We start from the raw sequence: 24,046 nt of genomic DNA on the forward strand, positions 1-24,046 counted from the left end.
GGCTGCCGTCTGTGGGGTCACACAGAGTCCGACACGACTGAAGTCACTTAGCAGCAGCAGCAGCAGCAACAGCAATACACCATTCCTGCCCTTAGAGAGCCTCTCTCCAGTAGGGAGCAGACAGGCACACCACAGACTCTGGAGAAGATAGGACAATGCGGGGGCTGCTCTGAGGCTGACATTGTGTGAGTAGCACTTGGGAAGCACATGGCCTGCAGCCGTGGGGCTGTCTGACTATTCGTCCATCCTGGTCACATGGGCCTTCAGGCTGCTAGATGCAGAGGCCTTTGCCTCGAGGTTAGGGGCGTCTTTTCCTGTAGGCCCTTCTAGAGATCTGGGTCGCCCACCCTGCAGAATGGCTGGATTTCTACCCAGCCTGCTGCTCCTCACTGCTGTCTGGCCCCTACCCTGGCTGGGAACAGGCGCAATGGGGAGAGCAGACCTCGTCTCCTCTATCTCCACTCCTCCTCCCCAGACCTGGGTTCCAAAGATCATGGAGAACATTGGGTCTCAGCTGCATCCTTCACTCCCAGGCTCTAAGGGCCTTCCAGCTCCAACCACAGGGCATGGGGCAGGTGACAGGAGGCCCGACTGCCACCCCACCAGGGCCCTGCTCCGGCTGTCAGAGACTAGACTGGAACTCAGTAGGCAGCACGTGGAGAGGGTTGGAGAAGAAGTGTGTGTGTGTGTGTGTGTGTGTGTGTGTGCGTGTATGTAGCCTGGGTGCGTCACTGTAGCTGGGAATGTAGAGGAGTCTGACTCAGTGGGAACATCCGGCATGAAAGGAAGAGAGAGCTCAGTGGCATTTCCAAGCAGGATGGAACTCTAGGGTGGTGGAGATCGGCTGCTGGGTCAGCGGTGCTGCTCCAAGGCCTGGCCTGGAAAGAGGCTCAGTGTGGTGTGCAGGGGTGGGCAGATAGGAAGGGGTGGTTCAAGGGGAGCACGGGTTGGCTCTCTGGCTGCCTGGGCTGGTCTGGGTAGGAAGGAGAGGGCAGCAGGGCTTTCTGCTTTGGAAACAGGAGGGGACAAGGTGTCCACGGGATTAGGGAAATAGGCCCCGGTCAGTCAAGGCTGAGGGGGAATGCAAGAACCTCTGACCTGTCCTTCAGGGCCTGGAGATCGGGGACCTGTTACTACAGAACCAGACCCCAGGTGCTCCTGATACAGAGACCACCTCTCCCCCTGGCACCCCCAGGGGAGGCACTAGGGGTGCCAGGCAAGCTGCTGTCCAGGGCAGAGACAGCAGCCTCGGGTGTACCAGCAAGATCTGGGGGGAGAATTTCCCAGAAAAGGCTGCTTCCAGTCTCAGGGTCAGAGAGGCTGAGAGGGCCAGCCCTGGGGAGCAAGGCCAGGAAGGGCTCCCAGGTAGGAGCCAAGGGGGAAGGCTGTTGGCCAGGCCTGAGCTGTGGCGGCACGGGCCCTGAGGGAGGCACCCCACACCAAGGGGTGACCTGGACAGTTGAGTGTCCCAGGAGCAAGTGTACTTGAAAGTACAGGGAAGACAACGCTGAACCCAAAGGAATGAATGACTAACGGTGTTATTTTAGGTATGCAGTAGTACTTGATGGCCTAGGGGAGGTGAACTCCTTGATCCCTTCGCATTACTTAAACCAGAACTGATGAGGAGACTGAGGGGCCAGGGGACGCTCATTTGAGTGGAGGCTTTTGGACCAGGGAGGGCAACAGGCTGGACTATAGGCCTCTCTTTACTAATGGGAGGGACAGAGACCTACTCGGCTGCCCATCTGTCTGCAGGCAGGCCCAAGCTGGGGTCCTAGTGGAGCATAAGGCCCCCTGTGTGGGCTCGCCCCGCCAGGCAGAAGTCCCTGCCAGTCTGTCTGGGGACACTGGGGCAGGGCAGGGAGAGGTGCTGGGCAGGGCCAGCTGGCTGCCGGTGCCCTGGTCCTCGCCCTCTGAGAGTGGATGGTGGGGGCGGTGGCCGCGGCGTTCCTGGCTGGGAGCCCAGAGGAGTCTTTTGTAATCACAACATGATCTCGTGTGCTGAGCAGCGAAGCCGGCAGGGAGAGGCCGGCGGAGGGAGGCCCGGCTCCGGTGGCTCCGGCTTCCCTCCCGCTCTAGCTCCCCCCAGGACTGCTCTGGAATTCTCTCCGTGCCCGCTGTTGCCATGCACTCAGCTGTGAGTGGCACCTTGCCTTTGGCGGGGGGCTTCTTGGGGCTGGGACGCCAGGCGGCCACATTCTGAGGGCAGCCGGGGACAGCTGGGCCCAGGAGGAAGAGGGCTGTGCCTAGGCGGGAGGGGAGGGCGCTGGGCAGGGGTGTCGGCCACGACGGAGTCCCTGCAGCCAGATAAGGAGGGTCCCAGGGATCACAGTGTGCCCAGGGGTCTCCTCGGCGGGGCCCACCCACGGAGCTGACTCTTGCCGGCAGCTCTTGCTCTCGGCCTGGAAAGGCTGGGCCTGTGGGAGCGGCTCTTTCCCACAGGCTGGGCGCAGGCCTGAGAAGTGGGGTCCATGGCCTGGGAGCCCAGCACAGAGCAGGGGCCTCTCTTTTCACTGTGGTTCTCGGCCTGGGAGCCCAACAGCTCCCCCCTCGACCTCCCGAATCCCCTGGCAACTTCCCAGTCACGGCAGGTTCCGCTGCCAGAGCCATTTATAACTCCCATTCCGGGCTCTGCTCCGCAGCTGAGCTCCCTGGAGAGCCGGGGGGAGGGGCAGCCACTGCTGGGAGCTGCGGGCCTGGGCATGAAGCTCTGACCTGAGCCCCCAGAGAGGACGCAGGGAGATGGCAAGACGGGCCTAGCAGGGTGGGGGCTTATGGCCTTCCATGGGCCGACTCCCCACGCGACCCTAGCTCTGGGTCTGGGGCTGTTCCTTGGGTGGTAAGAATAGGGTAGAATGGGCGGATGTAGAAGTTGAAGAACTGGTAAGGGATGGGCCCAGCAGTCAGGAGCTTGGGCCCCTGCCCTCCACAGGGGCCTCATGGGGCTGAGTCCCCGATGAGCAGGCAGGAGGAGAAGGACGCAGAGCTGGACCGGAGGATAGTCGCCCTTCGCAAGAAGAACCAGGCCCTGCTGCGCAGGTACCAGGTGAGTGGGCTGTGCCAGGTGGGAGGACCGACCGGGCTGGCACTCCTGGGCTGGCCTGCAGACTCCGGCACGGTGGTCTCTCCCATGCCGGCTTGGGTCTGGGACCAGGGTGAGGGTGGGTGTGTTCCATCTCAGAGGCTCTGCAGGGGTCTTGGGGACTCTGTGACGTGGTGCGCCTGCCCCCTGGTGTCCCACTGGTGTCTCTCTGTGTAGGCCTGTCAGCGTCTGTGTATCTGTGCCTCTGGGGGGCCGTGGCCTGTGCTGACCCCCGGGCCCTCCCACAGGAGATCCAGGAAGACCGACGGCAGGCAGAGCAGGGGGGCATGGCTGTGACCACGCCAGAGCTCCTTCGTCCTGATGGCCTCACTGTCACCGTCAGCCAGGTTCCTGGAGGAGGACCCACCTGGGAGACAGGGTGGGGTGGCAGGGAGGTGGCGGCCCAGCTTGTGCCGGGGGAGCACAGCTGCCCCTGCTCCTCTGCTTCTCCCACTTCTCTTCAGGGGCACACCTACCAACCTCATGCAGCCCAGGCCACTGCTGGCCCCCACCCCAAAGAGCCACAGTTGGAAGGTGACCATGCCCCTTTCCAGCCCCAGAGCTCTGCACCTGTGCCCCCACACACAGGCTGCCCCTAAACCCCAAGTCCCAGGGCACAGAGACGTTGGGGCTGAATGCCAGGAACAGCGTCTGAGAACAGAGCCTCGTTGTCTGAGTGCTTTGGATTTCCCAGCTCAGAGATGGGCCACTGTGGCGTCTTGGGCCCCTGGGTGGCCCCAGGCCTGGATAACCTAATGCCACTGGTATGTGAACGCCTCACAGAGGCAGCTCCTCAGTGGGCATTCCAGGGAGGGCCAGGGCTTGAACCCAGCCTGGGGAAGCACCCAAAGGACCCAACCCCCAACTTCTGCCCAGTGCTGCCCATGTGGTCTCACGGCATGGCACCTCATTCTGCAGGGGAAGCGGGTGGTCAGCCGGAACTGGACAAGGAGTGCCCATGGACCTGGAACAGCCAGTGAGATGCTTGAGGATGAGCAGGCAGAGGCCCACACTGGCACCTTCTGCTTAGGGGAGCGGGTGGATCTGGCCGTGACCATGGAAAACAAAGCTGAGGTGAGCAGGGTGGGTAGGGGAAGCCTATGAGCCAGGAAGCCTCCTCTTCTTCCCTGCCTGTGCCACACTGCCCATCCTCACCTCCCCCAGGCCAAGCGGATCGTAAGTGAGAAGCCCACCAGAGCACGGAACCAGGGAGCAGAAGGGTCACCTGGAGGGGGCTTGGGCCGGAGCCCCTCCATGCCGACGGCCATCAGCTCAGATTCTGTACGGAAGGTACCTTCCCAAGAAGGGATGGGGACATGAATGTGGTGGTCCCCATTTGGGGGAGGCATGGAAGCTGAGTCACATATGTCCCCATCTGGGGGGATGTGGCCCAGGCAGCACCGGCAAGAATTCCCACTCCTTCTTCCCTTCTCTGACCAGTCTTCACATCGGGTGGGTCATGCAGAGACAGTGCAAGTGAGAGATGTGTCCCAGCCCCTAACCCCTCCTGGACCTCTGGTGGCAAGCTGGTGGGGTCTGGAGGTGGGTCTAGGGTGTGAGAGACTGGCCATGTGCCAGGTGTGACCTCTAGATGGCAGCAGTCCCTAGTCTTGGCTCTTGCTCCCAGCAGCTGGGTGTCTCTCCACCCTCGGCCTGACCACACACCCCAGCAACAACCCCGTGAATAGCACTATTATTATCCCCATTTCACAGATGAGGAAATGACCAACAGAGACGTCATCTTGCCCCAAAGACACAGCTAACCCTGGATGGAAACCATGCCTATGGCAAACAGGATTTAACCAACATGGAATGGATCTAATTTTGGGGTGGGGACGTCAAAACCTTCAGAGAGGAAGGGGTTAGCAGACTCTCTGGATCCCCATCCCAAACCCAGGGCTGTTTCTGCTTCCACCCTATGGTGCTTAGTGTCTTCTCCCTGCAGGGTGTCCGGGAGCCTGGGAGTCCAGCCCTGGTCCCAGGCCCAGCTCCCCGCCGGGCACTGGGGGGCCCCCTGGAGGTGAGCTGGGACTATGCCCAGTGGAAGCAGGAGCGGGAGCAGATCGACCAGGCCCGCCTGGCCCGGCACAGAGACGCACAGGGTGACTGGCGCCGCCCGTGGGACCTGGACAAGGCCAAGCCCACGTGGGTGGCAGGGCCCGGCAGCTGCTGGGTTGACATGCTGTGGGGCTGTGTCAGGCTAACTGTGGGCGCCTCTTGGAGGGCGGCTGGGACCCTTCCCAGGGTGGTGAGGATCTGCCTGGGCCCTCCGGTTGGGCCCTGGGCTAAGGGCTCTGTGCAGGCACTGGGTTTCCCATATTTCTTGGGCCCACCCTCTCCCTGCTGTCCTTAGGCCTGGGGCTAGGGTGGGGGAGGGGGTGTTGGCCCACCAGCAGCTCTGCAGCCTCTGTCCTTCCCGCCACCAGCCAGCCTGACTCCCTCTCTCTGCAATGCAGGCGACAGGGCTCCAGCAAGCCTCGGGAAGAGGGCCCAGCCAGGGTGGGCAGCACGAGGGGTGAGCCAAAACCCCACAACCCCACCCCTCCTGGAGTTTTTCACCCCTTGCTCCCTCTTTCTCTCTGTCCTCTGTCTCTTGGCTTACCACCTATTTTCAGAGCTGGAAAGAAGCATGAAAGAACATCTTCCTTCCTCTGCTCCCTATCAGAGGAGGCACCATGACCTTTCTTCGAATCCTCTAAACCTACAAGCCTTGTCCTGGGTTCTGCCCCCAGAAGGTCTGGAGAGAAGGCTCACTAGGAAGTCAGTACTGGGGTCGTTTTGAGGTGTTGGACCCTCCTGGGGGGCAGATGCTCCTTGTCTAATATAGGGATAATTCCACTGCATCGCTGGCCCCTCATTTTACACATGAGGAAGCCAAGGCTGGAGAGGCTGCTCTGCTGGTCACCTAGCCAGAGTGGCAAAGCTAGCACAGGGGCCCAGCTCCCCTGATACTGCCCTAACCGCACCCCCCAACCCCAGCACCCAGGCCAGACATCTTTCTGGGAACCAGAACACTCACAACTGGACCAAGAGAAGGACTGACAACTTCCTGGTCCTGAAAGAGCTGATGTTGCTGCTTTGGCTCTTTTGTGATCCTACCCTTTCCCAATTTCCTCTTCCCCTTTAGGTCCCAGGAGTCAGCGAAAGCTACAGCCCCCACCACTGCCCCCTGAAGGCAAAGGTGAGTTGAGAGAGGAGGAGGATCAGGTCCCAGGAGCTGGTGAAGGAACCGGGCTGCCATGACCCTCTTCTCTCTTGATGTGTACCATCTCTTGCAGGCAGTGCTACTTGGGGTGGGCAACAGGGCAGACCCGTGGTGGCGCTGGCCACACGCAGCAAGGCTCGAGGGACAGAGAGGCTGACTGGCAGGGCCCGCAGGTAACGTGAGACAGGGAGCAAAATCAGGGGAGGTTCTGGGCTCCTGGACTTTCTGGCCCTGCCTTACCTCTGGGAGGTCAGGCCGCCTGGCCCAGGTGCTTGCTCCAGCCCCCAGGGCCTCTGCCTCTTGGCTGACTGCTGCCTGGTGGCGGGTTAATGAGATGCTGGGAGAGGCCATTGGCAAAGGCAGCTGCAGCAAGAGCCTGGTGCCCTGGGAGGCCGGCGGTAATTACAGCAGTTCCTTTCCCCGGGGGAAGTCAGGCGCGCCTTTCCCAGGCAGCACAGGCTGGGACACGCCCATCGTCCCCACAGAACTCAAGGTGCTGCAGGCTTGGCCATAAACAGCAGCTGGGGACCCGCTATAGTGGGCAGTGTTCAGAGGAAATGGCTGGGTTTGGGGCGGAAGGTCAGGCTGGAAGGGAAACATCCTGGGGCCTCGTTGTGGCTCTGACCCTCCTCTGAGACCCCTGGGCTTTCGGTTCCCCCTGGGGGATGTGGGCTGCCGGCTATGGACCAGGTGACATGAGGTGGGGTGGGTTGGGAGTGGGACCTGCCAAGTGCTGTGTTTCTGCAGGTGGGAAATGAAGGAAGACAGGCAGGAGCCAGAGAGCCAGGAGGTGGGTACTCGGACCTAGGATGGGGTGGGCTAGGGACATGAGCCCTAAATTCACCAACCAGTAGAGCCAACCTCTTGTTTTCAGGGAAGCCAAAGCACCAGAAAGACTCCGAATGAGAAGGAACATGAGCAGATTCAGAGCAGGATGGAGCCTGGCGGACCCACCAGTGCCCCGGGTGGCGGAACCACCCCCACCCCAGCATCGGAATCACCAGAGGGGCTGAAAGAGGAGTTGGGAGATTTGGCAGCCAGTCCAGCCAGTCCAGCCAGTCCGGGCTCTCCACCAAACTCAGACTTGGTTCCCCTCGATCTCTCCCTAGGAGGTGCCAGTAGCTCTGGGCCTCAGGAGAGCACGTGTATGCTCAGTTCAAAGCCTGGGGCCCAGGAGAGCGCTGTGTCCCGGCTGGAGGGCCAGGAGCAGCCCCTAGGGTCGACCGAGCCCCAGGCCGGGCCAGAAGCCCAGACTTGTTCTGGGGCTCCCAAAGGGGCAGAGCCCCTGGAGCCCAGAGAAGACAGGCCTGGCAAGGCTGGGGCCCAGCAGGGCCTGACACCTCGGAGCAGGGCCCCTAGAGGAGGCAGCCAAAGGGCGAGGGGTGCAGGAGGTGTGAGGAGCAGGACAGGGGGTCCTGGCCCTGCAGGAAGATGCTGAGAAAAGCTCATGGGAGCAGGGGACCAGGCTGGGGAGAGGAGGGGAGGCGCTGTCCAGAGTCTGTGCCATGGGTGTGTGGTGGCTGGTGGCTGTGGCGGCCTGGCTGAGCAGTTTGGCAAACTCTCCAGGGGAGTGAGACCGTGAAGGCCAGGAGCCAGCCCCCGCCCTCACAGGTGCCCCCTGTGCACGCATGTGCTCTCACCTGCAGGTACAGCCCCTGGTGCACGCCCGCGCCACGCCTGGTCTGTGAGGCTGGTGAGCTCTGTCCCAAGCCTGCTGCTGCCCAGGTCACAGGCTCCCTGCCATGACAAGAGGACGAGGCTTGGAAGCACTCAGCAGCCGGCTCACCTAGCACCCGTCACCCCCAGGGCCTGGCCACCCTCTCCAGCTGCTGGCTCCTGGCTCGTCAGGTACTGCCAACTTGTCAACTGATGCCAGCCGCAGCAGCTGGCATGGCTAGCCCAGGCCTGGGGCCCTTTCCTACACTTTCCCCTGCCTTGCACCCATGTGACTCTCAGTCCCAGAATCACTGGATGACCATTGGGGGAACCTCACAATCGCCTGGCTGCCTACTACCTTTCGGGAAGAGGAGGCTGAGGCCCAGAGGAAGGGAGGCCACAGCCGGCAGGGACGGAGCTGGGGACAGAAGAGCAGAGCTCAGGTCTCCTCTGTGAAAGGAAGGATCTCGAGAAAGTCTCTGAAGCAGGGTGGGGTGAAGAGGGGACAGATGGCTGTCTCTCCCCACAGCAGGGTTGGGGAGCTCATCTTTAGGGATCTCCTCCTCCACCCCCAGGTTAGACCTGAGTGCATCCTGAATGGGGGAGGGGGAGCCTGCCACCTGGGGTCGTTTTCTGCCATCTCCAACTTCCTCTTCCCACCACTTCCCTGCACTGTGTCATGCCAAAGCAAGGTCTCAGGAAGGGACTCAAGAGGCAGAGAAACAGCAACTCTAGCTAAGTACGACATCAGGACTCGTCTTTCCTACTTAGTCCCTGTTCCCCGCCCCCCACCCCAACCACTGAGACCCACGTCTGGTGAATTATCCAGACTCCGCACAAGCTGTGGCTTCCTCTCAATTCAACAAACATTTCCTGAGCACCCACTACCAGCAATGCAGCCGGTGGGCGATGGTAACTTTGCCAGCAAGAGGGAGGGAAGAAGCCTCGTCATCCGGCAGATCCAGGCTGCACAGCAGGAGCTGTTCTTGGCTGTAGGTGCCCGACAGGGGCTGAAGATGGTGGCAGGAGCCCAGAGGGAACCACCCCACCGCTGTGTGCAAAGGTGGGCACGCCTTTCTTTCTCATCGGGTGTCCCCTTTGCCCCCAAACCCCTGCTTGGATCTCCCCACATAGCCCGGCCGTGGCTGTTCCTCTCTGCTGATGGTCCCAGGCTTCACTGGCTTCTCAGGGTTCTCTCTGGAGTGTCCAGATCATCCCCAGCATTTCTCTCCACTGTGAAAAAGAGGTCTGAATTGTGGCTCAACTGTGAGGCCAGGCTTCCTCACTGGCTCCTGCTCCACGAGCCACCCCCTCTATTGAGGAGGAGTGTGGAGGGGATGACTTTTCAGCAGATCAGATTGTTTCGAGTAGTGCTTCTTACACATTAAGGTGCAGATGAATGCAGACTCTAACTCTGGGCTGGGCCTGGGAACCTGCATTTCTCATAGGCTCCAGGTGCTGCCTTTACTGCGGGTTCCTGGACCACACTTTGAGAGGAAGGATTTAGATTAGAATATATGGAGGGCTGAGGACAGAGACAGACTCTAGACTCTTAAGGGCTGGCTGCTGGCTCTACATGGGGTGGTGGCAGGCTGCCCCTGCCAGGTGGGAGCTTCCTGGTCTCAGAGTCGGGTGGGAAGCTGAGGCTTTGGGTTAGAGGCTTGAGAGCTGGTGGTGCCAACTTCCTGTAGTGGGGAGTGAGAAAGTTGATTGGGAATGGGGTGAGGTGAAGGTGGTTGGAAGAGGTGAGGATTGATCAGAGGAATTCCAGAAAGGCTTAGGAACATTCTGTGCATGTAGGGAGAAGACCCCTGTGAGATATGAAAAGGCAAGGGTGAAAAATTCCAAGCTTAAGTTTTCCTCTTGCCATCTGGTCACACATTTGTGACTTCAGAGCATGAAACTGGCCCTGGAACCCATGACTCCCAAGGACGGAGCTGGAGTAGAGCAGGTTCAAGCAGAGCCCTTGAATTCAGATGTCTCCCAAATTGTGAACCAGAATTTGGATTCTAAGAATTACAAACTTCCCCCAACTGCCAATGCTCAACTATACAGATGTGCCTTCATTAAAGGGTATGTGCCAAGTCATGTTTGACTGTGGGCTGGAGATGTAGTTTGGGCAGAGGTCTGCTTGAGGCCTCATGACAAGACCTAAGTGGGAGAGGAAGCTGGGCTAAAGGGCTAAGGAAAAATGGGCTTCTCTCTTTCCGGGTGTTAGGAGAAAGGGATGTCATGGGAGTGAGTCATGAGCAGTTGGAGAGAATGGAGTCTGGCATAGGATATCTTCATTATAGGAAGAACTGTAGCACAAGGCAAGTATCATTGAGCTTTCCTTAGAAAAGGGGAGCCCTCCTTCAGGAGCAATGAGCCAGCACTTCTGGTGGCCACAAACCCTGCTCCAGGATGAAACCAGCTAAGGGGCAGGAGGGAAGGGTAAACATCCCTCCACAAAGCTCGGGGCCATGGAAGGCTGCTCTGCTTCTTCCTGGATCCTTTGGTTAAAGGCCTGGCTGGGAGCCTTCTTGGATGTCCTTCTCCTCTCCAACCAACAGACAAAACTGCTTCTCAAAGGTGGGAAGTTCTTCATGGGACATGGCTTCAGGAGCCCAGGCACAGAGCTGGAGGAATTGATGAGAGTGCAGAGGGCAGTAGGGGGCCAGCAGGGACATGACAGCTTTACCCAAGGTCTCAAAACAAGGCAGAAGAGGTGGAAAGCATCTCTATCCTGGCGCCGATCACCTCACAGAGGGGAGCGGAGACCACACTGTGAGGGAAGTATTTGGGGGATGACAGGCAGTATGGTAGAGCGGAACAAACCCGGGCCTTGGAATCCAAGAGACTGAATCTGAATTCTAGGTCTGTCACCTGCTAGCTGGATGACTCTGGTCAATTTTAATGTCTAAAAGCCTCAGTTTTCTTGTTTGCAAAATGGAGCTAGTAATACCTATGTTGAAGGATTGTTAAGAAAATTAAAGGTGAAAATATGCAAAATACCCCTGGCACTCTATTGCCTGGCATGAAGAAGACACTCAGTACATGTTTGTTGAATAAATGAAGTAGTGATTTGGTGTGATCTTGGTCTACTTTGTCTTCTATCTTTTCCATTGCCTCCTCTTCTAGTCTCATCTTCACTGGGGTCAACGCACTCTCAAAAGAAGGGGCGGTCTGTAAAGGGCACTCCCTTCTAGGACAGTAAGCTGCCTTACTTCCCTGGGGTGGTCTGGGTGAGTTAAAAGCATCACGAAGCGACTCTCCTCTTACAGGAAATGTTCTTTGCCCTCATCCACCCACTGGATCACAAGGATGTCCTCAACTTTTCCCCCTAACTTTGACACTGGCTTTTGCAGTTCAGGCATTTCCTTTTTTCTTCTGTTTACATCAGCCACAATCTCACAAACTCATTCCCCAGAAACAGACTCCTTTGTGAAGTTGGCTTCATGCCTCCCCAAGTTTTACCACCCGAAGGAGTAGCATGTCTGTATTTTCATATAATCAAGGTATGGGTAACTGGGGATCCCTGGAAGTGGAGGATCCCCAGCTATCTAAAAAGGTCCAAGTTTGGAAGGTTTGACCACCAATCAGTTCCAGCCCCAAATCCTAGCCTCAAGGACAGGAATAAAAGGAAAAGATGGCACTGGCCCCAGAAAAGAATAAGGGAAATGCCCCAAATCCCAATATGGCCATATCTTCTTAATTGGGGGATTAAGATAACTCCCGGGTAGGGAGTTCAAGGGAATAGGAGAAACGAAAGGCACCGCTTCACTTCTGCCTCTTGAGTCATTTATCAGTGTCCACAGACCCTACAAGCATCTTGTCCTGAGCGAGGGCTATCAGGGCTTATGCGGAAGAGCAGACACACGGTGACCACAGCCCCACAGGAGGTGGGGGGAGAATGGGAGGCTGGGGAAGGCAGTGAGAGAAGCTGCAGAAAGCACAGTCCGAGGCTGCTTTCTCTCAACGAGTCTGCCGGCCTGCGTCATGGCCTCTCATTAAACATCCACTTGACGCCAGCAAAGTGAAATAGCACAGACCTGGCACCAGAAGGAACAAATGTGGCACCCACTGCTCCTTTTAAGGACTGGCTCGAGGAGCAGCAGGCCCCAAGGCAGGAGGTCAGGCAAACACATCAGTATCTTTGTGGGACAGGGAGAGAGGACTCTTTCAGGCCTGCCTCCTTCTTAACAAGCTTTCCAGGGCAAGTTCTCCTGCAACCTTCAAAAAGAACCAACAATGAAGGCTTTTTCCCTTTTAAAACTCTAGGGACACAGTGCTTCCTCTTCCCCCAGCAGGGCAGCTGGCTTCAACCAAGAAGGAAGGTCAAAAGTCACCTTTGATAACCATCTGTCCAAACAGTAATACCCTAACCCCAACTTACTGAATCAGAGGGAGAGTGGGCTGGTGCTTCTCACATGTTAGTGTGCATCCGAATCACCTGGAAGCCTAGTTAACGCCCTGCCCAGCTCCATCTCCTGACTTTCTCATTCAGTAGTTGTGGGATGGGAGCTAAGCCATGGCATTTCTTATAAGTTCCCAGGTGATGCTGATGTTGATGATCTGGGCTCTGGTGTAATGTTTACTCCTTGCTCCTTCACATTTCTTTCTATGCAGCATTTTTGCCCAAAGGGACAGACACTCCCTTAAAAATATATTAATTACCCCATGTGGATATACTGTACTTTTATTCCCAAGATCTCCAAGCCCTGTCATATCTATTAGCTCCATCTGCCCTCATGAATTCCCATTTGGTGAGAAGGAAAGAGAGGGGTCAAGGGTGATAACTAATGCAATGTTGAGTCTGTAGGTTGTGTCTCTTCCAGTTCAGGGGTCCCTCCCCAGAGCCCGCTGCCGGGTCAGCCTGGGTCCTGGTGATATTGTGAGTTGCCTACAGCTCAGAGACTGGCTGTGACTCAACACTGCCCAGACACCCAGACTACTAGCAGGGAGCTTAAGGGGACAGGTGGCCTCCAGGACGAAGTGAGAGGAGGCCTCAATTCATCCTCTGAACACTGAGCTAGCAGAGAGGGATGGCTAAAAGGAAATCCTTGGTGACCAACAACCAATTTTTTGAACAAGTTGGTTTGGGGACTTCTGAGGCTCGCTTGGCACACTATAAGCGATAAATAAATAGTTCTTGAAATAATGGTAGCAGTTTATGGAAAATGTTCTAAGAAAAATTAGAATCTTATTGCTGGCACTTTCTTGGTGGTCCAATGCATAAAACTCCATACTCCCAAGGCAGGGGGCCCAGGTTTGATCTCTGGTCAGGGAACTAGGTCCCACATGCCACAGTTAAAGATCCCTTATGCTGCAATGAAGACCAAAGATCCGGCAAGCTGCAACTAAAGACCCAGTGAAGCCAAATCAATATTTTTTTAAAAAAGAATCTTGTCATTGATTAACGGATAGGCTATTGCAAAAACAGATAAGTTAAGAAAACAGAGAAGTAACAAGACTAGATTCTTGTTGGAATGACTATACATCCCTTGTGGGCAAACACTGTATGGTAATTTTCTGGTCCCATAGTAGTCTATCAACTGTTTACAGAATGGCACTGGCACGGGAAGCTGGTTTGGTTCTGGTGGTTCACATGCTCGGTGTGCTGCTGGGAGCCATGGCTGTTTCTGCACTCAGGATAGAGGGCCTGGTAGAGTCAGGGTGTGTGGTTGAAAAAAAGAATTTTGTCTTTGTCTTTTAAAATTAGCTACTGGAGGGAAAAAAGAGCATAACACCGGTTTTCTGGTAGTAGAAACCCACAGGCTATGTCCTATGGGACATAATGTGACCAAAAAACTGTCTGTAGAGCAGATATTTTTATAACTCACGATTAGGCCACGGAGCCAGAACAAAGGGGACAATGGAGGGGTTACATAGTTCATGCTGCTCTGTTAACAGCACCACATGGAACCCAACTGTGGACTTCCTGCACCTGGCGAGAAGAGGCAGCCAAGCCCAAGCCCCTCAACTTGGCAGTGAAGAAACTCTGACCAGAGCGGCCAGTGAGGCTGTCATCTAGCAATTCACCCCTGAACCCAGGTTATCGACTGTGGATGCAGGTACACAAGCGGATCACGATGGTGACACCACAATGACACTAGGGCCGGCTCTAGCCAACACACATCAAGCAGATGATCGACAACCCTGAGTGCCTGTTCCTGTGTGCAGGCCCTGTGCTGGTCTTTGAAACGAACAAGGCCACTGTGGTCCCTCCCTCCGCCGAGGGAGACCAACAAAGAGTACCGTGGTGGCCCTTCTGTAAGTGCACTGCAATTCCAGAAATCCCTCCATTCTCTGCACACAGGAAGGGGGGGACAGTTACTACCTCTTTTAAATAGCTGTGGTAGCCCTAAAGCTTGGGACCTGACCTTTCAGTTCCCCTTAAAGAAACATGTAGAAACAAGTTGATGCTCTCCACTCAGCATTTCAAAACAGGATATAAATACTCAATGCAAGAACACACTATCTTAGGACTCCCTAGTGAAAAGCAAAAAACAAGGTAGACAGAAAAAATTCCAAAGCTGTGGTCTCATATGTGTGGAAATCTAGAGCTGTTAGGAAGAAAAATGTTTCTTATACTGGAAACTTCAGAGAAACCCTTCCTCAGCACAATGGGGGACAGAAATGATACCCACACAAGCCCAGTCTAAACGGCTCGGCAAACCCCTCAGCCCTCATTCTCCAAAATACACTTTCATAAGAGGTGGTTATTTCATCAAATTCAGGCTGTCAGGAAATAAATCATACAGTCACTTGTAATATAAGCAAATACCTAGAAATGGTCCAGGTAGTCCTGGTTCAAAGCAGTTAAAAGTAAAGTAATCTTGCCCAGACTTCTTCCTGGCTCAAAACCTGATGGGCAATTTTGCAGCTAATTTCTTACCCTTGAAAATAAACCGATTCTGACCGCTGCTCTCACCACCAGGCCCTGCTCTGGTGGAGCAGTGCCCTTCACTTTGGTCAGCAGGTTCCCGCTGCACACACTGCTATATGTGCCCAATGTGTGAAGCCGTGTTCAACGGCAGAAGCCACATGTTCCTGGCTCCAGAAAGGAGGGGCTGGCTAAACCTTGGAAACTCTTTCACTCCCCTTCTGCTCTGCCTTACCAAGCCCTCTCACAGAAAGCCATTGTGTAGGTTCAAGAAAGAAAGAAAAGAAGGGCGGACTTTTCCTGGCTCCCCTGCGGACTACAAGGTGATATAAAAGCACAGCAGCCACCCCCAACAGCTCTGGAGAAGTGCAGGCCTCAGGGGGCTCCACCGACACTGGCTTCTCACTCTGGTTTGCGCAGGGCAGCATTGTCTAATAATGAGCTGAGCTCAATTGCTTGCTGTGTATTTTGCAGCACAACTAATCCCTCATATTTGTGCTTTTCACCCACAAGTCTTTTATTGTTTGCTCTAGGGAAGAAAAAGCCTCACCTTTGAAGCAACCCACACCTTCTCTCTGCCCTGTGGCTCTCTCGCCTCCTCCTCCTCCGTTGTAGACAACGCTCTGACCAACCACTGCAGATGCATCCATTTGTCTCCCCCAATATTAGCGCTTCTTGAGCTTTCTAGGGGCCAATGGTCTAAAGGTGAGAACAGCGATTCTATCAGGCAGCTGATCTTCTAGGTCTCAGCCAGCTCAGTGTTTATAATAATTCTTAAATGCACGCTTACTGGTCCCTTAGCTTCCTCAGTTAGGCATCTGCTCAGAGTCCTTTAAAAGAACTTTTTCCAACCAGTGTGAGGTTAGCCAAAGGTAGCTGAACTAGATATCACTGTTCTTCCCACCCCGAGATTGCTTCCGGACTAAGAGGATTCCTGCCACCCTTCACTGATCAATTTGGTCAAACCATCAGGCACAGAGAACATTAGAGCAATTTCTTTTCCCTCCTACACTTATTTATCATCACCCATCCACCACACCTTAGACCACTGCCTCTTTCAACCTCTAACTCCTTCCCCAAGAAGTATGAAAAGAGAAACGATCAACTTACACGGGCTGACGTAGAGTTCTTAGAATGTATTTTTGTTCACCTGAAAAATAAAACTTTTAAAAAATATACAGGACTTTTTGAGTACAGGTATATCTTAAATGGCTGAATTATAAATAATGTCTCTGGTCACGCTCACAGCTGGGGCTGGAGCTGATGTCCCAATTCCAGTGAAGGTGTTAAGAGTCTGGAGGCCAACAGCTGAACCCACAAGTGGTCTCTCTAGACGCCGATCCATCCCAAAGTGGATTCAACAGTCCAGAATGCAGGGGTCAGAATGGGGACAGGGGACTGGACTCCCAGATGTTCTCCTGCCAGTTCAAAGGATTCTTGGAATAAGAGATCGATTTACAAATTATTAAAATATAGGACTAAAAATTCACACAATAAATACAAATTACAGGTTATTATTGAAGTTATAAAGTGGCATTCTATGTTTCTTCCTCCAGGCCCTCACCAAAAATTTAAAAAGGTCTCAAAGGCTTCCTGATGACCAAAGTCAAGTGCTCGGAAATCTCCTTCAGCCAAGACACCTTGGGGGTGCTACCAGCCTGCCCCTAGGCAATGACAGCTCAGCTGCTTTTATCTTGCCCACAGCAGGACATGGCTGAAATCGAGGCTGTGGTCCTGTAAACCTGGATCAGAGCTAACTGGAGTATAGGCCAGAAAACTGGAGAGACAAATTGTTTCAGGACTCAGGTGGATAAGTTGTTGTCGTTGTTTTAAAGTGCCTCATTTCCCAAAAAGGAAACATGAAGGGGTTTGATATCTTGTCACTACCCACACTCAATTGCCTAAAAGCAAGTGGCTGAAGGAAATGGAATCCAAATTGAGGATGTAGAATTCTTGTGGCCCCAGAGCTAGCTTTACAAATCTGTCATTTCACCTACTGCTTCTCATCTCAATGAAAGTATAGGCTGTGTGTAAGTAGGGCTTATCAGGAGAGGTAAAGACTAGCCAGTTTAACTTTCCATGGGTGGTCTATTATCTGGCTATCAAAACACAATCCTGAGCTTGAAGCCCATCTTTCAGCCCTTCGAGTTCCATAGTACAACTCAAAACCAGAGGATGTGCTCAAAGCTCTGGATTTACAACAGATTTCATTCTAATCACAGGGCTACACTGTCACCACAGGCTCAGGGCAAGAGGGAAGGTGAAGGTGATTACAGAACAAGACCTAACCTTGAAGAACAGGGAAAAAAAAAAAAAGATAAAACATTTGTGATCCATTCTACTTACAAAAGCTTGCTCTTCCTAACCTCTGTGAGAAGGCCAAGGGTTGAAGCACAGAGACATTGCTCTTTCCCTTCCTTTCTTCCCTGGCGGGTATCCAGATACTTAGGGCTGGAATAGAAAGCCTCTTAGGTGGGGGCACTAGGGTGGGAAGAGGAGGGGACGGGTACATTCCTCACCCTCCCCAAACTGCTTCTACTTCTTCAAAGGTTTTCCATTGTCCTTTCAACAGGTTTGAGAACGATTATACTCTTTTGTGTCATAAACCTCTTTCTGAAATAGGAGGGGGAAAAGGTAAAAAAGTGGGTAATGAAAAAGTGTTTATGCCCTTCTGGCTAGCTGCACTTTGGGGGCCAGCAAATAGCCCTTGCTTAACCCCATCAGTCAGTAGCTACCCAGGGTGTGGGAGGATACATGTAGTTCTATGTAATTATAGCTTCTAGTGCATATGTCAACAACTATATACAGGGATCTATAAATTAAATGCATCTGTGGCCACTGCAACTAGGTTGACGTACCTGAGCTCCACTACTTTCCGTGCCTGCCTCCTTGCAAGAGCTTCGGCTTATTAAAGAAGAGCCCCTACAGCTCCCTCCTTTCTTTAAGTCTTGGGGGAAAGCCCAAGTCACCCCTCCACGTAGGATACATAAGAGCTAGCGGCGCAGAAGGGTTCAGTGCTGGGATCTCCCCACCCCTCCCCCACCCCCCTTATGGCTCAGGGCCCTGGCGCAGCACCGTCCGTAGGAAGACCAAACCCGGAGCCCCCGGGGAATAGTGGTCCCTTGGCTGAAGATGAGCTGCAGGGCCCTCACCCCTGGGGCGAGCCGGCGATCATCGGAGGAAGAGAGGCGTTCACTCCCGTGGGGGTCACTTCCGCGGGCTCCCCGCCCGGTCCTGCTGCAAAGTCCTGCCTCCGGGCTTGGGGAGGATGGTTTCCGGCCGCCCCTGCCACCGAGGGGTTCAACGACTCCCCGGCGCTGCCGCCGCTTCCTCCTCGTCCTCCTCGGCCCCCCGCGGCTGCTCCAGCGGCCCGGCCTGGGGGCTGTCGGCAGAGGGCTCCGGAGACACGGGCCGCGCCGCCTGCAGCGGGGGCGCGTCGCGCGGCGCCTCGCGGCGGGACAATCCCGTGCTGTTGGGCCCCGCCGCCGCCCCCGAAGTCCCGGACGGGCCGGTGGCGTTGGAGCCGCCGGGGGGCGGGCCGGCGGCTCCCCCCGAGGTCCCGGCGCCCACCGGCTGCCAGATGAGGCTGTAGTAGACGGCGAGCACGATGGCGGCCAGCGACACGGAGAGCACGTAGGCGAACACAGTGGCGAGCCGGACCCACTTCTTGTTGGTCTTGGCCGCCATCTTCGCCTTCTTGTCCCCGGTGTAGGTGGCCGGCTTGCCCCGCTCGGCCGGGGTCGCGTCGCGCTCCTTCATGGGGGGGCCCCGGCCTTTGCCCCGGTGCTCCACGGCCCCGGTTGGAGGGGGCCTGGCGGCCTGCAAGGACTGGGCAAGGGGCGGCCCGGCGCCCTCGGTTCCCGGCCGCTCGGCTCTCCGCAGCCGCTCCTCACGCCGCCAGCCCGCAGCCCGCCACTGCGTCGCTGCAGCCGCCGCCGGGGCCTGGACCAGTCACCGTCGCCAGCGCCGCCGCCGCCGCCGGCCCGTCAGTTGCTTCCTCGCTGCTGCCACAGCCACAGCCGCCACAGTCGCCCGACTCCAAGTCCCCATCCGCCGCCGCCGCCGCCTGCCCGGCCGCCGGCCGCCCGGTCTCCAGTGGCCGCGCGGACAGCGCTCTCCACTCCAGCCGGGCTCCCCCGCCTCGCGCGCCGGCAACAAGGGGCGGGGGAAAGCGCTGCTGGGGGCTGCCTCTTAAAAGGGCAACGGCGGGGGTCCGGAAGTGCCGCGCGGGGAGGAGGCTGGCTGCTGGCGGGCGCCGGGAGCCCCCCCCCCCCCGCCGGGACGCCCTGTTAAGAGAGGGTTAACAGAGGCTGTCTCTTAAAAGGGCAACGTCGCCGCAGCCCCGCACGGGCTGACGCGGCGAGGGTGGGAGCCTCCGGCGCTTCTTTAAAAGGGGAACAGCGTCTTTTAGGGCGGAGTGGTGAACTGGGAGCCCGGCGGGGAGGGGCGGTCGGAGCGCGGAGCTGTCAACTCTGGCGCCTCCCCTCTGTGTTCAGACTGCCCGAAGTGACAGGTTATTTAGCAGCAGCGGCTTCCGCTCCCAGGCCTCAGTTTACCTCCAGAGGCGGGGGGTGATTTCACGTTGGTGCTCTCGACTCGCGCCCCGTCCCACGTACCCTCCGGGAGGGTCTTTCAGACCCCTTTACTCCTAGGCAGCCTGGCCCACGTCTGGCGTAGGCAGCCCAGGAACCTGGAGAATGCACTGAGGTTGCAGCTGGTCGGTTCCTTTCCTAGCCCTCACTCCCACTTGCAGCCGCATCCCGCCTGGGCTTCAGGCGCTCTCCCGATTCTCTGTCCTCTTAGATTCCGGAGTCGGGAGAGTACACGTGCTGAGCTGGTTCTCCAGACTCTCCTCCCACCTTAGTCCTGAAGTTTGCAACAGGTCCCAGATCCCGCTTTAGGGGGATTCTGGCTCCCGGGTTTAGGCTTGATCCATGGACTCAAGAGGTTCCACTGAACCGGTGGAGCGGCTTACAGGGCTTTCCCCTCCTCTGACCCAATTCAGGTCTCAGCCTGGGCGGTGTTCCCTTGCCACCCTTCCCATGTGGGGCTTGTCATCCCTCCTTTAGGTGCTGAGGACCCCTCTCTAAGCTCGGACTCTCGGTAGCCACTTCTCTTTTGTCTTCTCTCCGCCCCCGCCTGCATTGCCTGTTTGTGAGATTTTCTAAAATTTCTGGTTCTCTCCTCCTTGAGTTCTGCTTCCTTAGTTCCCAGAGCTGTGTCTATGGACCGCCTGGATATCTCAATGGGTATGGGGGAACTGCCTTGGAGTGGCGGGGGTCGGGTGGGGAGAAGACAGTTCTCATGCGGTTCTGTGGGTGAATCTTTCCTCCTGGCTTCTGGCTTCAGATTCTGTGGAGCTGAACCATCTTTATCTTTTCCATTTCTCCAGCTTCTTAGTTTCAAGACACCATGCCCCCTTACGAAGAAGTCCCACCTCAACGCTGCTTCCCTGCCTCCTCAGCAGCACAGAAGTCAAGTGGCTGCCAGAGTTGAGTGTGCTGTTGAGTGTCTGGAACTGCAGCACCATAGCCAGGTGATTCCTGAAGCTCAGGTGCGAGTCTGCCACTAGCAATGGCCAGCCGGACTTATTTTCTGAGAAATTTTAAGGACATTGAACATGTGGAGTGCTTATTGCCTTCTGCAGGCTGATGGGGAAAAGACAACCACTCCTTCCCCATTCTGCTCCCACGGTGGCCAGAGCCCATCATGCAGGATGACCTGTTAAGTCGAAACCCCTGGATTGTCTCTGGATGTTGAACTCTCTTCTCTCCCTTACTCTCTGACCTTCCTGGTAGGACTGTTCCTATCAGCTATACCAAGGTGAATTATTAGTAAAGATTCCACGTGAGTCCATCCAACCCAAAGCCTCCTTCCAACTGCTTCCTTGAATGCACTCAGTTTCTTCTGTTGCAAATTAAACTTCTTTCTTCTTGCTTGGCTCCCAGTGGAGTAGGAAAACAGCCTGTCACTTTTTTCCATACCGAAGAATAAATATACTTGCAGCCCCTATTCAAATCCTCTCACCCTATTCTTCTCCAAACTAAACAGTGCCAGCTTCTTTAACCTGTCATCAATAAGCTCTATTTATTATCTGGATTTACACAGTGTCTTTTACCCTAGGAACTCAAAATGCTTTCAGATATAATTGAGCCTGATCTCCGCGGTGCCTGAGCCATTAAGAAACCATTAGTGTATTCCTATTGCAGGCAACTAAATGGCCCCCTAGTGGCCTGAAAGTGAATATGCTTCTTTAAGAGCCTCTCTTGGACTAAGGGTAGGCAGAGTCAGAGCAGAGAATCAAAGCAGCTTGGGGACAGAATAGGCCCCAAAGGTCCTCTTTTGTAAATACCCTAGAACCTTGCCCACAGCATTCTATGGAGCACCCTCCAGCATCAACTAAAAGACCCTCCATGTTGGTGTACCTTATTGTCTGCTCCCTAAGGCAGCCCTTTTAGGGTTTGGAAAGTTCTGACCAATTGTAGCAGCAGCGACATGCACATCTTTATTATATGCTCAGCATTATGCTAGGGCTTCCCAGGTGGCTCAGTGGTAAAGAACCCACCTGCCAATGTAAGAGCTTCAGGAGACTAGGGTTCTATCCCTGGGTCAGGAAGATCCCTTGGAGGGGGAAATGGCAACCCACTCCAGTATTTTTGCCTGGAAAATCCTGTGGACAGAGGAGTCTGGTGGGCTACAGTCCATGGGGTCGCAAAGAGTTGGACACAACTGACATGCATGTAGCTGGCACTATGCTAAGCACTCACATTCCTTGTCTCATTTGTCTCACAATAATCTATCAGGTAGTTATTATTTATCTTCATTTTAGAGATGAATAAATTGCCTCCAAAAAAGTTCAACAACTTACCCAAAGTCTCATAACTAGAGAGAATTCAAACCTGAGTCTTTCTGACTCTAGGACCTTAGATCCTGATCTCTGCTCTCTGCCTCATAGGTAGAGCTGAAAGTTGTCTCTGTAATGGACATTGGGAGTACCACCCACATGACCCTCAGGATCAAGGCACTCATTCCTCCAGCTGCTAGGGATGTTGACCTCTGATGGCTCACAGCTGCCACTGTCTCTGGGCATTGCCCGTAGGCACTGAAGGAAGCTGCATCTTCATCTTGGCTCACAAGACCAACAAACAGAGCCAAGTTGCAACAAACCTGGGAAGAGAAGGAGGAGGGCTCCATCTCCAAAATGCTGCAGAAGTAGCCAGTATGTATTGACAGGAGCCAGGAGAGAATGTATAGGCTGAATCAAGGGGGAGCTGAATACTATTAATAAGTTGAATGAGGGGGAGTTTATTGATTTAGGAGCACTCTCCCGTGAAACAGATTTCATATCCTGACAAGGATCCTGGGAGACAGGCCACCAACTGAAATGGAAATGTCAGAAGTATCATGGCAGAAGGTGGAAGGAGGGGTCAAAAAACCCAGAGAAGTGGTCATGCTTTAGTAGATATTCTGTGTAAGGCCAGAAATCCACTTCAGTTCTGCAGGAGGGCCCAGAGGATACTCTTGTTATCAGAGCAGAGGAGTGCACTTACTGAGAAGCTGAGTTTTGGCTGTCCTCTGCAGGTCAGGGCCAACAGCAAGAGACCAAAACAGAACTGGCTCCCTAATAACAGTGGGGATGACAGGACCACAAAATGATGGAAACCGGAGATTGGCACACCATTGTAAGGAGCAGCAAGTTGGACTGGCAATGGGGGGGGGGTGGTCCTGATGGTAGAGCCATGCAGATGGTTAATAGGATGTAACATTACTGGGGCAAATTAGTGCAAAGAGTTCCCTTTTAACAATTTTGCAAGTCTCTTAAATGTGGTTTTATAGGCAACAGCTGGATTCTCATATCAGCTGTGGTTGGCTATATGTTATTTTGGTTAAAATATGTGAAGAAAATCTGGCCTCACAAAGATATGTAGTTGGAAAAGGAGCATTTTAATAGTCTTTTCAACTAATTGTGGGTATTTTTCTTTGATACTACACCAAAACTCAACAAGTGGTATTTTCTTAAATGGTAGTTATAATGTAGAATATGAAACTCTTTCAATGAACTTTTGTACTCAATCGCATTAAAGTATTGATCTATCTTGTATTCTTTTATTTTTTTTTTCAGCATTCACCAGCTTTATTTTTATTTTAGAAGGTAATATATACTCTTGGTAAAAAAATTATCTTGTATTCTGAATGACTTTTCTACCTGTGCAAGATTTTGTTACATCCTTTGGTCATTTGGAAAATATTAGGTCATTGAATTATACAGATCTTTCATGTATTGATACAATTCATTATATAATACTAAAAATCAAATTTGTTATTATCATCAGAAGTATTGGGAATCTGTCAACTTGATGATAGTGCATACAAGTTTCCTAAAATTCTAATTTTCATTTGAAAGCTCAAATTGTATCATTGACAACAGATATTATCAGTTGTTTTCCTCAGAGTTACAGGCTTACTTGGCTTGAATTTGAGAAAATATCTGCCAAATAAGCAAGTCCAATGACCACAGTTTATCTGTCAGTTATTTTTTCAAGTGAAAGTGATGTTTCATGAAAAAAAATGGCTAGTTTAGGTTATTCTTAATTGTGCAAGTACTTTTTTTGAGAGAACCATTCTATTTCTGTGTGCAATACTGTACTTCCTATTTAATTACAGAGAAAATTAAAAAGACATGTATTTAAAGGTTATGATTTAATAAAATTTAACAAATTTCATTGCTTCATTAAGGACATTCTTAACTAAAACTGACTGTTTCCTTCTCTTCCTTGCTTCCCTTTCCTCCCTTCCTGGCCACGACCAGATCAGTTTAGTTCCACTGCCTTGGTTTGATAAGGTGCCAGACATTTTATGCAACATTGCTTTTGTACAATCAGTGCAAATGTCAACACAGTTAAAAAGATAAATAATGTCTTATATGCAAATATTTTGACCTTGTGAAATACCTGAAATGGTTTCAGGAACTCCCAGGGATCTACAGACCACACACAGAATTGCTGAGTTGTACAATGAAAAGAAATCAAGAATGAAAGACCAGGAGACTGGTGATAGTTGCTCTAATAAAAAGTCACAATACCAGGTTTCCCTGGTCGCTCAGTGGTAAAGAATCCACCAGCCAAAGCAGGAGACACAGGTTGAATCCCTGATCCTGGAGGATCCCACATGCTGTGGAGCAACTAAACCCATGAACCGCAACTACTGAGCCTGTGCTCTAGAGCCTGGGAAACTGTGA

General features: G+C 53.9%; 2 protein-coding genes and 1 long non-coding RNA gene across 52 annotated transcripts; 2 read left to right on the forward strand and 1 right to left on the reverse strand.

The window, feature by feature from the left end:
- Positions 1-2,003: 2,003 nt before the first annotated feature.
- CCDC9B (coiled-coil domain containing 9B) lies at positions 2,004-15,984 on the forward strand. Of its 50 annotated transcripts, none has more exons than XR_015133678.1 (13): positions 2,004-2,137; positions 2,933-3,046; positions 3,331-3,429; positions 4,001-4,156; positions 4,247-4,372; positions 5,028-5,227; positions 5,539-5,597; positions 6,210-6,263; positions 6,361-6,460; positions 7,035-7,077; positions 7,162-8,135; positions 8,773-9,006; positions 13,836-15,984. XR_015133678.1 is itself a non-coding variant. In XM_086318941.1 (11 exons), exons 3-11 carry the CDS (start codon positions 3,370-3,372, stop codon positions 7,723-7,725), a joined length of 1,362 nt encoding a protein of 453 aa, XP_086175067.1. In that variant the 5' UTR covers positions 2,004-2,137; positions 2,933-3,046; positions 3,260-3,369; the 3' UTR covers positions 7,726-11,016. The 50 variants fall into 50 exon arrangements, 20 of the variants coding, with proteins under 20 accessions (XP_086175067.1, XP_086175070.1, XP_086175063.1 ...); XR_015133687.1 differs by lacking the exon at positions 13,836-15,984 and adding an exon at positions 10,496-11,016 and having other exon boundaries at positions 3,260-3,846; XR_015133689.1 differs by lacking the exon at positions 13,836-15,984 and adding an exon at positions 10,496-11,016 and having other exon boundaries at positions 3,260-3,846; positions 4,247-4,363.
- Positions 15,930-19,163, reverse strand: INAFM2 (InaF motif containing 2). The gene has a single exon (XM_086318952.1). It carries the CDS (start codon positions 18,565-18,567, stop codon positions 18,109-18,111), a length of 459 nt encoding a protein of 152 aa, XP_086175078.1. The 5' UTR covers positions 18,568-19,163; the 3' UTR covers positions 15,930-18,108.
- Positions 19,164-19,498: 335 nt separating this feature from the next.
- On the forward strand, positions 19,499-20,820 carry LOC147364762 (uncharacterized). Its single transcript, XR_015133702.1, has 3 exons — positions 19,499-20,057; positions 20,201-20,362; positions 20,456-20,820. It is a non-coding gene; the product is annotated as an uncharacterized LOC147364762 (long non-coding RNA).
- Positions 20,821-24,046: the final 3,226 nt, after the last annotated feature.

Source organism: Bos grunniens, chromosome 10 (assembly GCF_055505025.1).
Source record: "Bos grunniens cultivar Pamir isolate PY7600 chromosome 10, Bosgru_T2T1.0, whole genome shotgun sequence".
Classification (NCBI taxonomy): domain Eukaryota; kingdom Metazoa; phylum Chordata; class Mammalia; order Artiodactyla; family Bovidae; genus Bos; species Bos grunniens.